Source organism: Mustelus asterias, unplaced genomic scaffold (assembly GCF_964213995.1).
Source record: "Mustelus asterias unplaced genomic scaffold, sMusAst1.hap1.1 HAP1_SCAFFOLD_4699, whole genome shotgun sequence".
Lineage (NCBI taxonomy): Eukaryota > Metazoa > Chordata > Chondrichthyes > Carcharhiniformes > Triakidae > Mustelus > Mustelus asterias.
In genome coordinates this window covers 1-14,850 of record NW_027594642.1, presented here as the reverse complement: position 1 = coordinate 14,850, position 14,850 = coordinate 1, and the positions used below count along the sequence as shown (strand labels likewise).

Here is a 14,850-nt window from a genome sequence, read left to right as displayed (position 1 = left end):
TGTGACTAATAAATACATTTTGCATCACATTCTGTCCCTAGCTCCCACAAGTTCTTCATCCACACCCTACCCTGTCGATTCTTTATTTCAATCCACTCCCACCAGCTTCTTCAATGGCAGCATTCCAGATCCCAACAGTGTGGTGATAAAAACATTCCCCTCATCTCCCCCCTCTCTCGCTGAAGCCTTCAGTTACTGACCCACTGGCTAGGAGGAAAATGATCTTCTCGACCTCCCCTCCGAAACCCCCCTCACAGCCCAGAAAACCCAAAGGTAACCTCTCAACCGTAACCTGCTCCTGAGGTAGAGCAGTAAACCGTTCCAACCTTTCCCCCCCCCCCCCCGGCTGCACACTCGTTGATTGGCTGGTGACGTTTCTTTCCCGACTGGGGTGGACGTTTTGTGCGGCAGAGCTTTGGGTCTCGGTCACTCAGTCAGAAATTCTTCACGTGGGTCCCAGTGAGTGTGTCGTTGTCCGTGGGGGATCTCCGAGCGTGTTTACTTGATGCAAGTCCACGTATGCCTGCCTGGATTTGCAGGGCCTAATAAGTTCAGAAAGCAGCATCAACCAGGATATTACATGATTGGAATCTATTGAAGAAACATCCTGAGACAGCACCTTCCAAACCCACGGCCACTTCCATCTCGAAGGACAAGGGCAGCAGATACATGGGGAACACCACCACCTGCAAGTTCCCCTCCGAGCCACTCACCATCCTGACTTGGAAATATAGCGCTGTTCCTTTGCAATCACTGGGTCAAAATCACCTTAAACCTATGCCCTCTAGTTTTAAACTCCAACACCTTTGGGAAAAGATGTTGACTATCTAGCTGATCTATGCCCCTCATTATTTTATAGACCTCTATAAGATCACCCCTCAGCCTCCTACGCTCCAGAGAAAAAAGTCCCAGTCTATCCAGCCTCTCCTTGCAACTCCAACTCCAACGGTAGCATCCTAGTAAATCTTTTCTGCACTCTTTTTCGAGTTTAATAATATCCTTTCTATAATAGGGTGACCAGAACTGCACACAGTATTCCAAGTGTGGCCGTACCAATGTCTTGTACAACTTCAACAAGACATCCCAACTCCTGTCTTCAGTGTTCTGACCGATTAAACCAAACATGTTGAATGTCTTCTTCACCACTCTGTCCGCCTGTGACTCCACTTTCGAGGAGCTATGAACCTGTACCCCTTTTGTCAAAAGATTGAGGACCGTGGAATATTTGTAAGGTTTCTTAAATAATAAGGCCTGTGTTTAAGGTTTAAATGTATGTCGAGTGCGCCCATAATCGGACTCATCATTCTGAGGTCAGGGATAGGGTGCTAACTATAAAGGAATTGTCCATTTTACACACAGCACTCAAAGGGACACTGCCCGCCCCCTTGCTGAAACATGCCCAGCCGTGCTTGTTTTTGATGATGTTGGCGATTGCCTGGCATTGTGGGGGGAAAAAGACCTTTCCTCTCTCTTCAACTCCTACTCTCTCCTCCCCTTCTGCATTGTTCAGTGACCTGCGACAGTTCACTGAGGCGGCACCCATGGTACGGCTGTATGGTACCTTCCACTTGGGTCCCTGCTGGCATCCTTTCAGGATGGAGGCGCTGCCAGGCTCTGGGGGATTGTATTTTTCTTTTATTCATTCGTGGGACATGGGCGTCGCTGGCTGGCCAGCATTTATTGCCCATCCCTAGTTGCCCTTGAATGATGGTGAGCTGCCGACTAGCAATGCTGCAGCCCGCGTGATGTGGGTTGAGCGATCCAGACAACAATATCTTTCTGGGCCATTTCAGAGCCGCAGCTGAGAGTCAACCATATCGGCTGTGGAATCACATGTAGGCCAGACCGGGTAAGGGCGGCAGATTTCCTTCCCTAAAGGAACCAGGTGGGTTTTTTCGACAATGGGTCATCAGTAAATTCTTGATTCCAGATTTTTTTTAAATTGAATTCAAATTCCACCCTCTGTCGTGGCGGGGATTCGAACCCAGGGTCCCCAGGGCATTAGTTGAGTTTCTGGATTGATAGTCTAAGCGATAATACCACTGGGCCATCGCCTCCCCACATGAAGAATATATCCCCTCCCCGCACAATTGCCTTGAGTGACAGGAGTTTTGCTTGTTCAGCTAAAGCAGGAGCGAAGAGAAGTAGAACTCAGGAACAAAAGGGAAGAGGATGACCGGAAACGGCAGGATGAAATCCGGTGGCAAGAGGAAGAACGCAAGCGCAGAGATGAGGATGAGCTAACCAGGAGGAAGCAGGTAAGGAGTCTTCCCCCCCTCCTGCCCCATTGTACTGCTCAGCACCCGAACCCACTCCCGAGGGTTTCACAGGTTCTTTTTGTTCTGTCGTGAAGTGTCACTTTTTCGGGCTGGCTAAGTGAGCGGGCTTCAAGGTGACGAGGCGTGCAACGTGAGGGGAAAGTGAGGGTATTCGCTTGGGTAAGCCAGCGCTTTGTCAAAGCTGTGACCTGGTAGATACCGGTGTTTGTGGGCGTACGGGGAAAGTTAGCATGCCGACCCAACGAGGAAGGCAAAGCTGGATTGGAGTGCAGGAATGAAGGAATCTTGCTGCAGTTGTCCAGGGTAATTGTCCAGTGACCACACTTGGTGCGCAGTTTTGGTATACATTGAGACGGTACGTTCATGAAATTGGCCCCTGAGATGAGAGGATTATTCAACAAGATGTGCAGTAAATTGGATCTCAATTCTTTGGAGCTAAGAAGCATGTGAGGTGATATTATTGTTATTATTGATTTATTGTTGTCACATGTATTGGGATACGGTGAAAAGTATTGTTCCTTGCGTGCTGTACAGACAAAGCATACCGTTCATAGAGTACATAGGGGAGAAGGATTTGATTTATTATTGTCACATGTATTGGGATACAGTGAAAAGTATTGTTTCTTCCGCGCTATACAGACAAAGCATACCATTCATAGAATATATAGGGGAGAAGGATTTGATTTATTATTGTCACATGTATTGAGATACAGTGAAAAGTATTGCCTCTTCCGCACTAGACAGACAAAGCATACCATTCATAGAGAAGGAAAGGAGAGGGTGCAGAATATAGTGTTACAGTCATAGCTAGGGTGTAGAGAAAGATCAACTCAATATAAGGTAGATCCATTCAAAAGTCTGACAGCAGCAGGGAAGAAGCTGTTCTTGAGTCGGTTGGTACGTGACCTCAGACTTTTGTATCTTTTTCCCGACGGAAGAAGGTGGAAGAGAGAATGTCCGGGGTGTGGAGTCCTTGATTTTGCTGGCTGCTTTTCCCCGAGGCAGCGGGAAGTGTAGACAGAGTTAATGGATGGGAGGCTGGTTTGCGTGATGGATTGGGCGACATTCACGACCTTTTGTAGTTCCTTGTGGTCTTGGGCAGAGCAGGAGCCAGACCAAGCTGTGATACAACCAGAAAGAATGCTTTCTGTGGTGCATCTGTAAAAGTTGGTGAGAGTGGTGGCACAGGCTGCCTCTGAGACCGGGCCCACATTGCATCATGAGCAGCTCAGTCAGAGATGAGGTCGTTCACAAACCGTATCCACTCCCCTTATCCCCAGCGAGTTTCCGCCATTTCCGAGAAACTGCAGCTGGTTTCTATCCGGGTTCTGCTGCTCAGCGCGCTGGGTCGCTGCTGTCAGCCACCCCAGATTGCTGTTGTTCCCGGGTCCCCGCCGGCACTGGGAAGGGGGGAGGTGGGAGGCTGAATCCTCGAGCCGCAGGCTCCCACGGCCAGCCCCAGGGTGACGGAGCTTGTGTTGCCTTCCAGGAGGAGGTGGTACGATTCCAGAGGGAGCAGCAAGAAGAAGCTGCCCGGCGCCAAAGAGAGGAGGACGACCGCCGGCAGGAGGAGGTCCTGAGGCGACGCGACGAAGAGGAAAGGCGGCAGATGGAGGACATCCTCCGAAAGCAGGTGACTGGCCTTCATTGAGTGACCAAAACCGGCAGCAGAGGAGGAGCCCGTTCGGCCCACTCTGCCATTCCTGGCTCTCTGCACGAGTAACTATACTTCACCCCATATTCCAGCTTTGCGCTCAGTACGCTATAAGTTCCTCGACCTCTGGAGTCGGTAAAAATACCTCTGAGGCTGGTATGAGTCAAAATAGAGTAGGCTTTATTCTCACAAGCTTGCGGGAGAACCTGACCCCTTGAAAGCGGAAGCCAAAGTTCTCTCTGAACACAAGAAGCGTGGACATTTATACATCAGGGTTCCCAATACAAGTCATGAAGCAAAGTCCAGTTAACAGTCCTTGATCATAAATTATAGTTCCTTTAACAGCTTCTGATACACTCTGGTTTATGGTTAGAGACTATGTGGTATCCTTGGGTCAAAAAGCACAATTCCCCTGGTAGTTGTAGTCCAGATGCCACCTCTGGTCCCCCTGCTCTTCCGGCGGCTTTTCCTTTGAAGTGACTGAGTACGATTGCAGCTGTCCCAGTGGGAGTCCTCCTTCAAACGGCCATTCTCGCACTCTACCATTTGGTAGCTGCTTCCTTTGTTTAAATCATACACAAGCCTACGGAAAAAGTAAGACTTACAACCCTACATCTACATTTAACTGTCTGTTTTATCAGAATGATATAAACAAGCGAGGGAACCAAGAACCAAATGGCTTATACTACTACCAGGAGCAATATAAACAAAGGGGAGACTAGCCATAAGGAAGGGTTATGTTTGTGATACATTCCGGGTACAAAGTTCAACCTTTTAGGTACAAAATACATTGAGTACAAAAAAAACATTAACCCTTTCCCTCCAGTATTTAAAGGTTTGCCCTGTTAGAGTATACCCAGTGGCGACTTTGTATGGGATGTAATGTGACCAATGATAACGAGCTGTAACGGTCAGCTGACCCAGTAAACCATGGAGACCAATGACAGAATGATGTGATGGTCAGCTGACTCATGATAAATAAGAACCTGTTTGGAATTTTGGGGAGCTTGGATTGGCCCAGAGCGAGGCCCCAAGTTTGGAGCAATGAAGCTTTCTGTATTAAACCCTTTTTCTTCGATTTGTAAGTTGGCGCAAGTTTTGTTATATTTTTATTGTCTGCATTTGGAGAGTTCCTTCTGAAGAAACACTCCCTCTCAGGTCTCGCATTCTAGATCCCAAGAACTGAAAATCCCACCTCCCCTCTTTGCGCCACTGATTTTTAAATCTGATTTTGCGTTACTGACTCACTCGCCAGAGGAAATAATTTTCCTCTCTCTCTCTATCTCTCTCTCTCACATGCCTGGCATCATCCTAGGAAATCACCTCTCTCCCCTCTTGCAAAACACCTATACAATTTATAGAATATACTATAGAATCACACGGTGCAGAAGAGGCCCTTTGGCCCATCGAGTCTGCACCGGCACGTGCGAAACACCTGCCCTGCCCACCTAATCCCATTTGCCAGCACTTGGCACATAGCGCTCAAGGCTAAGTGCTTATCCAGGTACTTTTTCAAGGATGTGAGGCATCCCGCCTCCACCACCCTCCCATGCAGCGCATTCCAGACCCTCACCACCCTCTGGGTTTTCAAAAAAAAAAGTTTTACCTCACAACCCCCCCCCCCCCCCCCCCCCCCCGAATGTTTTTTTACACAGAGGGTGGTGGGTGCCTGGAACTTGCTGCCGGGGGAGGTAGTGGAAGCAGATACGATAGTGAGTTTTAAGAGGCTTCCTGACAAATACATGAATAGGATGGGAATAGAGGGATACGGTCCCCGGAAGGGTAGGGGGTTTTAGTTCAGTCGGGCAGCATGGTCGGTGCAGGTTTGGAGGGCCGAAGGGCCTGTTCCTGTGCTGTAATTTTCTTTGTTCTCCAAACCCCCTACACCTTGAAGCTATGTCCCCTCGTGACTGACCCTTCAACTAAGGGGAAGAGCTGCTCCTTATCCATCCTGTCCACGCCCCTCATAATCTTGAACACCTCAATCAGGTCGCCCCTCAGTCTTCTCTGTTCCAGAGAAAGCAACCCAAGCCTATCCAACCTCTCTTCATAACTTAAATCCATCCCAGGCAACATCCTGGTGAATCTGCATCCCCTCCAGTGCGTTCACACCCCTCCTATAATGTGGGGACCAGAACTGCGCACCGTACTCCAGCTGTGGCCTCACCAATGTTCGACTCGACTCCATCGTGACCTCCCTGCTTTTGTAATCTGTACCCCGATTGATAAAGCTCCTCTGTGCCCCCTCGTGTGTGAACCCTCTCCCGCTCCCGTTCCATCGGGCATGGCCGAGGGGTTTGTTCAATCCAGCGCGTTCCCTGAATGCATCCGTGCCCGCTCTTCTCACCCACTCCTCCTTGTCCTGTTGTTGCAGGAGAAGGACCGCCGGCAGCAGCAGGACGAGACCCGGCGGTGGCTGGAGGAAGAGGAGAGCCGGCGGCAGCTGGAGGAGGAGGCCAGGCGCCGGCTAGCCGAGGAGGAGGAACGCAAACGCAAGGAGATGGACCTGCAGCTCCAGAGGCAGCAGGAGCTGCTGAGGCACAGGCAGCAGGAGGCACTGAGGCGCTTGCAGCAGCAGCAGTTGGCACACATAAAGGTACAGCCGCGTGGCATTGCCTCTGGAGCGTTGGGGGGGGGGGGGGGAACTGCGCGCAACATGATCCCTGTGGGACTGATGGGACTAAAACCTCCCCCACTGACTCTGCACTTGCTTCGAACGGGGACAGCTTGGCCGTTCTCAATCTCCTCATTGTGATGTTATACTTACCGGGTACGCACAGCACAGTGCAGCTCTCCTTTTACCTCAGAGTAACCCCACGGAGCAGGAGGAGGCCATTCGGCCCACTGGCTCTGCACCGACCCTGCGAAAGAGCACTCTGTCCAGGCCCACTCCCCCGCCCCGTCCCCACTCCCCCGCCCCGTCCCCACTCCCCCGCCCCGTCCCCACTCCCCCGCATTGATCATGGCCAATCCACCTAACCCGCACATCTCTGGACAATAAGGGGCAATTTAGCATTAAATCATAGAATCATAGAATCATAGAAACCATACAGTGCCGAAGGAGGCCATTCGGCCCATCGAGTCTGCACCGACCATAATCCCACCCAGGCCCTACCCCCACATATTTACCCGCTAATCCCTCTAACCTACACATCCCAGGACTCTAAGGGGCAATTTTTTAAAAATCTGGCCAATCAACCTAACCCGCACATCTTTGGACTGTGGGAGGAAACCGGAGCACCCGGAGGAAACCCACGCAGACACGAGGAGAATGTTCAAACTCCACACAGACAGTGACCCGAGCCGGGAATCGAACCCGGGACCCTGGAGCTGTGAAGCAGCGGTGCTAACCACTGTGCTACCGTGCCGCCCCTTTAAATATGTTAAATGAAATTGCAGCTCATAAAGCCTCTCTTAAGCAACTTTTAAAAACTATTAAAATCCGTTAGGAATGTATGCTGGTTGTGCAAATGTAAAGAATAGGAGACATCGATGTTTTACTTGTAACTTGGCTGACAAACTCTCATGCACAAAGGAACAATTTCTTTTGCCAGCAGGGAAACCAGCAGATTGGTGCAACGATCAGTTTTTGCCAAGCTGTTGTGTTTTGTTTTGGAAGGTGATCACACTTATAACTTCTTACTTGCTTAAAACAATCAAAAAACAAAGGCATCCATGCCTGACATGGCCAATCCACCTAACCTACACATCTTTGGACACTAAGGAACAATTTAGCATGGCCAATCCACCTAACCTGCACATCTTTGGACACTAAGGGGCAATTTAGCACGGCCAATCCACCTAACCTGTACATCTTTGGACACTAAGGGGCAATTTAGCATGGCCAATCCACCTAACCTGCACATCTTTGGACACTAAGGAACAGTTTAGCATGGCCAATCCACCTAACCTGCACATCTTTGGACACTAAGGAACAATTTAGCATGGCCAATCCACCTAACCTACATATCTTTGGACATTAAGGGGCAATTTAGCATGGCCAATCCACCTAACCTACACATCTTTGGACACTAAGGGGCAATTTAGCATGGCCAACCCACCTAACCTACACATCTTTGGACACTAAGGGGCAATTTAGCATGGCCAATCCACCTAACCTACACATCTTTGGACACTAAGGGGCAATTTAGCATGGCCAATCCACCTAACCTGCACATCTTTGGACACTAAGGGGCAATTTAGCATGGCCAATCCACCTAACCTGCACATCTTTGGACACTAAGGGGCAATTTAGCATGGCCAATCCACCTAACCTACACTTCTTTGGACACTAAGGGGCAATTTAGCATGGCCAATCCACCTAACCTACATATCTTTGGACATTGAGGGGCAATTTAGCATGGCCAACCCACCTAACCTGCACATCTTTGGACTGTGGGAGGAAATCCATGCAGACACGGGGAGAATGTACAAACTCCACACAGACAGTGACCCAAGGCCGGAATCAAACCTGTGCCACCTTTGCTGTTCTGATCTGAGTAAACTGAGATTAATAGGCGCTCTCTCTCTCTCTCTCTCTCTCTCAGGGGAAGGTAGATAGAGGGCAGTATTATCCCAGTTTCTCTGCAGCAAATGAAAGGCTCTTATTGAAAACCCTTGGCTTTTATTCTCCTCCCGTGGGATCTGGCTTCCTGGCAGCTATCCCGAGAGATGAGCTTTCACAGAATTTGGGAATCTCTGCAATGCAAGTCGCGGGTGACAAAATGGGGCTATACCCACATGTTTGTCATCAAGTCCGGCGGATACAGTAAACTCTTAGAATGGGCGCAGGAAGAGACATGGGCGCTGATGACACCCAGTTTTACCTCACCACCTTTTTAAAAAAGTTTATTTTATTAGTGTCACAAGTCGGCTTACATTAACACTGCAATGAAGTTACTGTGAAAATCCCCCAGTCGCCACACTCCGGCGCCTGTTTGGGTCAACGCACCCTAACCTGGCAGCTTCTCTGCTGTTCCCAAATTCTAAATGTTGCTGATGCGGCGTCCATGACGGGATAAGCAGGAATTCTCTCCAGTTAAATATTCGGAGGACTGAAGTGGTCACTTTCAGACCCCGCCTCAAACTCCACTCCTTAACTGCTGACTCCAGCTCCCTCTCTGGCAGCAGTCCGAGATTAGGTCAGCTGGTTCGCCACCTTGGTGCCACATTTTGACCCGGAGGTGAGCTGCCACCCTCGCATTGGCTTCATCTCTTCAAGACTGCCCACCTCCAGAATATCGCCCCCACTCCGCCCTCGTCTTAGCTCTTCCGTTGAAACCCTCGATCGTGCCTTAGTTAACTGTTCCGATGCGTCACCGGGTGGCCTCCCACATTTCCACCCTCCCTCTCCTTCACTTCAGGTCATCTGGAACTCTTTGTGAGCCAAGTGTTCTTGAGTTGACTGGCACTCAGCGACCTCTGTGCTGCCTCGCACCATCTCCCCCTCCATCCCTCCCTACCCGACTCGTGCGTTGATGAGGATGTATAAAGAACAGCACAGGAACAGGCCCTTCGGCCCTCCAAGCCCGTGCTGATCATGATGCCCTAACTAAGCTTTAGAAAAAAACGTTCTCTCCTTACTCGCTCCATATCCCTCTATTCCCTCCCTATTCTTGTACCCATCCAGATGCCTCTTAAATGTGGCTAATGTACCCGCTTCCACCACCTCCTCTGGCAGCGCGTTCCAGGCACCCACCACTCTCTGCGTGAAAAACTTCCCCCCGCACATCTCCCTTAAACTTTCCCCCCTCTCACCTTGAACCTGTGCCCCCTTCTAATTGACACTTCCGCCCTGGGGAAAAGGCCTCTGACTATCCACCCTGTCTACACCTCTGATCATTCTGTAGACCTCTATCAGGTCTCCCCTCAACCTCCGTCTTTCCAGTGAAAACAATCCCAGTTCATTCAACCTCTCCTCATAACCAACACCCTCGAGACCAGTCAACATCCTGATGAACCTTCTTGGCATTCTCTCCAAGGCTTCCACCTCCTCCTGGTAGTGTGGTGACTCAGAACTGCATGCGATGGTCCAAACGCAGCCTAACCAAGGTTTTATATAGCTGCAACAAACCACTCAGCAATTCCACAATTTCTTTTAGCTGTCGGACTTCTGCTGGTGTGATGACAAAGTCCATTGCCCTTCTGCGGCGCTTCTCAACTATCGTTGGCGGGGTGGGCGAGGGGTGGGGTGGGGAGGGGCAGGAGGGGAGGGGCAGGGGGCAGTTGGCATTACTTGGCTGCAGCTGAGTTGGAAGGGAGCTGATTCAAAAGATGGTGGCAAGGGAGAAATGTCCTCCACAAGGTCCCTGGATAGAACCCGACTTCATAACTTAGCATCAGTACCTGACTCCTGTCTGTGCTCACCAGAGACTAGCTGGCGAAGGAGCTTGGCGGTGATAAGGAGGGGTTAACTTCCCTACTTGTGGCCGAGATCAGAATTTATAGCCATTTTATTGAATTGAAATGATTAGATTTATTATTGTCACTTGTACTGGGATACAGTGAAAAGTATTGTTTCTTGCGCGCTATACAGACAAAGCATACCGTTCATAGAGTACATAGGGGAGAAGGAAAGGCGAGGGTGCAGAATGTAGTGATACAATGCAGAATACCGTCACGATGAAACCCAATCAGGAATTCCAGGTGAAAGTCCATTGGTCAAACGGTGAGGATGTGGACTCTCCCTCGGGGGGGAAATAGGGCACCGAGATCTGATAGGTCTAAATGGATGTTAGATAAGCTTGAAGGAGATAGAAACAGATGGAGATTGAAGATGGGGGAGAGACGTTGCCGCGGGCTCAGGGCTGTTGGGCTGGTGTGTCACACGGGGGATGTGGTTTAACTCGAAACGCTGCGTGCTGAGAACTGACCTGTCGTTCCTTCGCCAGATCCCATCTTCCACCTCGTGGGGTCAGCAGTCTAACTCGGTGCCACCGCTCCAGAAGCTGGAGGAGGAACGTGAGCGGCAGCGTCGAGAGGAGGTAAGGCCGGCAAGAACGGGCTGTGCGGGCTTGCCCCGCGTGATACCCACGTGGCGTGCGGTCTGGGGGCTCCGCCCTGGTCCGAGCTGGGCTATTCGGCACCATGTGGCATCGCAGGAGCCTGATCCCTCCCTCACCCCATGTTCCCTTTCGAGTGTCGAACCGCGGGGGGGGTGCTGACCCCTGCTTGGCACGCCAGCTCCGGGATGCTGAGGACACTCCCTGGCGGAGAAACAAAGGAAGAGCTGATTGTCCCACAGCTCGTGGTCTTGTCACTGGTGTTGTGCATCCCGCCGCCGAGCGATCGGGGTAGCGCATATTGGCACGTCAGTGAAGTGCAGGGAGCCGGGGCTGGATTGCTTCACAGCTCAGAGCACAGGGACGCCGCAGTGAGCTGAGCTGCAAGCGGCCAAACTGCAGCCGGGTTTCCCCTTTCCTGGTAATCTGATGCAGGAGTGGAAAGTGATCCGACTCTGCGGATGCTCCCGGATGCCTTCAGATCCCGCCGGGAAGTCTGGCACGGCGCCGCTCTGAAGCATTCGATTCTGCTGCCCCACAGTCACCAACTCCGCAAACACACTGGCTCAGTAACTGGCCCTGTCGCATCCTAGCTCGTGTGTGCGTGCGTGCATGCGTGGGGGGCGGTGTGTTAGTTGGGGGGGTGGCATGTGTGGGGGGGGGGGGGGTGCTGTGAGATAGCTCAGTGTATGTCTCGTGTGTGTGTCGCGTGTGTGTGTCGCGTGAATGCCAGCGTGTGTGCATGCTTGCCCTTGTGAGTGTGTGCGTGTGTATACCGGGCTCAATCCTGTCCTCCCTATGGGACAGCACGCTGGCACAGTGGGTTAGAACTGCTGCCTCACAGCGCCAGGGACCCGGGTTCGATTCCCAGCTTGGGTCACTGTCTGTGTAGAGTCTGCACGTTCTCCCCGTGTCTGCGTGGGTTTCCTCCGGGTGCTCCGGTTTCCCCTCTCAGTCCGAAAGACGTGCTGGTTAGGGTGGACTGGCCGTGCTAAATTCTCCCTCAGTGTTACCCGAACAGGCGCCGGAGTGTGGTGACTAGGAGATTGGCATTGCAGTGTTAACGTAAGCCTACTTGTGACGCTAGTAAATACACTTTATCTTTAAGGAATCGAACCCGGGTCCCTGGCGCTGTGAGGCGGCAGTGCCAACCACTGTGGCACCCATTTGAAAATAAAGGCGAGAGTTTTAAAGTTAAAAAACCCTTGCCAAACTGGAGCCAATAGAGTCCAGAGTATTCCATTCATAGTCAGGCCTTGATCTCCAAGGTCAGGCACACATTGACTCTTTATTCATTCGTGGGACATGTGCATCGCTGGCTGTCCAGCATTTATTGCCCATCCCTAGTTGCCCCTTGGAGGGCAGTTGAGAGTCAACCACATTGGCTGTGGCTCTGGAGTCACATGTAGGCCAGACCGGGTAAGGACGGCAGATTTCCTTCCCTAAAGGAACCAGATGGGTTTTTCCGACAATGAGTCATCAGTAGATTCTTAATTCCAGATCTTTTTTAAATTGAATTCCACCGTCCGCCGCGGCGGGGATTCGAACCCGGGTCCCCCAGAACATTAGCTGGGTTTCTGGATTGATAGTCGAGCGATAATACCACTAGGCCAGAGCCTCCCGTTATGATTGGGGGTCAGCAGGGGTCGAATGGTATTGAGGAGGAGGTCACAGTGGATCTCCGCTTGCATATAGGAAGTGATCAGTGTCCGCGCGGGAGGTGTCGGGGGGGTCCGGGCGGGAGGTGTCGGGGGTCCGGGCGGGAGGTGTCGGGGGGGCCCGGGCGGGAGGTGTCGGGGGGCCCGGGCGGGAGGTGTCGGGGGGGCCCGGGCGGGAGGTGTCGGGGGTCCGGGCGGGAGGTGTCGGGGGGGCCCGCGCGGGAGGTGTCGGGGGCCCGGGCGGGAGGTGTCGGGGGCCCGGGCGGGAGGTGTCGGGGGCCCGGGCGGGAGGTGTCGGGGGGGCCCGGGCGGGAGGTGTCGGGGGGGCCCGGGCGGGAGGTGTCGGGGGGGCCCGGGCGGGAGGTGTCGGGGGGGCCCGGGCGGGAGGTGTCGGGGGGGGCCCGGGCGGGAGGTGTCGGGGGGGCCCGGGCGGGAGGTGTCGGGGGGGCCCGGGCGGGAGGTGTCGGGGGGGGCCCGGGCGGGAGGTGTCGGGGGGGCCCGGGCGGGAGGTGTCGGGGGGGCCCGGGCGGGAGGTGTCGGGGGGGCCCGGGCGGGAGGTGTCGGGGGGGCCCGGGCGGGAGGTGTCGGGGGGGCCCGGGCGGGAGGTGTCGGGGGGGCCCGGGCGGGAGGTGTCGGGGGGGCCCGGGCGGGAGGTGTCGGGGGGGCCCGGGCGGGAGGTGTCGGGGGGGCCCGGGCGGGAGGTGTCGGGGGGGCCCGGGCGGGAGGTGTCGGGGGGGCCCGGGCGGGAGGTGTCGGGGGGGCCCGGGCGGGAGGTGTCGGGGGGGCCCGGGCGGGAGGTGTCGGGGGGGCCCGGGCGGGAGGTGTCGGGGGGGCCCGGGCGGGAGGTGTCGGGGGGGCCCGGGCGGGAGGTGTCGGGGGGGCCCGGGCGGGAGGTGTCGGGGGGGCCCGGGCGGGAGGTGTCGGGGGGGCCCGGGCGGGAGGTGTCGGGGGGGCCCGGGCGGGAGGTGTCGGGGGGGCCCGGGCGGGAGGTGTCGGGAGGTGTCGGGGGGGCCCGGGCGGGAGGTGTCGGGGGGGCCCGGGCGGGAGGTGTCGGGGGGGCCCGGGCGGGAGGTGTCGGGGGGGCCCGGGCGGGAGGTGTCGGGGGGGCCCGGGCGGGAGGTGTCGGGGGGCCCGGGCGGGAGGTGTCGGGGGGGCCCGGGCGGGAGGTGTCGGGGGGGCCCGGGCGGGAGGTGTCGGGGGGGCCCGGGCGGGAGGTGTCGGGGGGGCCCGGGCGGGAGGTGTCGGGGGGGCCCGGGCGGGAGGTGTCGGGGGGGGCCCGCGCGGGAGGTGTCGGGGGGGCCCGCGCGGGAGGTGTCGGGGGGGCCCGGGCGGGAGGTGTCGGGGGCCCGGGCGGGAGGTGTCGGGGGCCCGGCGCGGGAGGTGTCGGGGGCCCGGCGCGGGAGGTGTCGGGGGCCCGGCGCGGGAGGTGCCGGGGGTCCGGGCGGGAGGTGTCGGGGGCCGCTCCGCAGGCACTGCCTTTGGGCTATGGGTGGGTGTGTGTAAATGCTGGCAGGAAGATCAGCCTCTGATCTGCCTCCTCCGGTGTGTTGCTGTTAACAGCCCGTGTTAGAACAGCGCAGTCGAGTCTCGATGATGCGTTGCCTTTATCTGCGGGATGGACACGAGCAGGAGCGGTACACGTTGTTGGTCAGAGTAAATGTTAATATTGTTTTCCCACAGCAGTGTCGTCAGCAGCAGGAGATCATGAAGGCCCTACAGCAACACCAGCAACAGAAGTCACCTGGCTGGAACAGTATACCCAAGCAATCCATGTCCGTCAAATCACTGCTGGAGATGCAGCAAGAACTGCAGAAGCAGCAGCAGCAAAGAGCGCAGGCACGAGCAGTGAGTACCCGCAGCCCGAGTACAACCCACCCCCACCCCCCCAGCACCATTCCCCACCCCCCCAGCACCATTCCCCACCCCCCAGCACCATTCCCCACCCCCCCAGCACCATTCCCCACCCCCCCAGCCCGAGTACAGTCCCCCCACCCCCCAGCCCGAGTACAGTTCCCCCACCCCCCAGCCCGAGTACAATCCACCCAACCCCCAGCCCGAGTACAACCCACCCCCCCAGCCCGAGTACAATCCACCCACCCCCCCAGCCCGAGTACAGTCCCCCCACCCCCCCAGCCCGAGTACAGTCCCCCCACCCCCCCAGCCCGAGTACAGTCCCCCCACCCCCCCAGCCCGAGTACAGTCCCCCCACCCCCCCAGCCCGAGTACAGTCCCCCCACCCCCCCAGCCCGAGTACAGTC

At 55.1% G+C, this 14,850-nt stretch overlaps 1 protein-coding gene across 1 annotated transcript; it reads left to right on the top strand.

The window, feature by feature from the left end:
- Positions 1-1,131: 1,131 nt before the first annotated feature.
- LOC144491195 (uncharacterized) lies at positions 1,132-14,437 on the top strand (the record flags this gene model as incomplete). Its single annotated transcript, XM_078208875.1, has 6 exons — positions 1,132-1,227; positions 2,124-2,258; positions 3,769-3,912; positions 6,308-6,529; positions 10,824-10,916; positions 14,273-14,437. Coding segments are annotated over exons 1-6 (807 nt in total), but the record flags the coding sequence as incomplete, so codon positions are not given.
- Between the last annotated feature and the right edge of the window lie 413 nt (positions 14,438-14,850).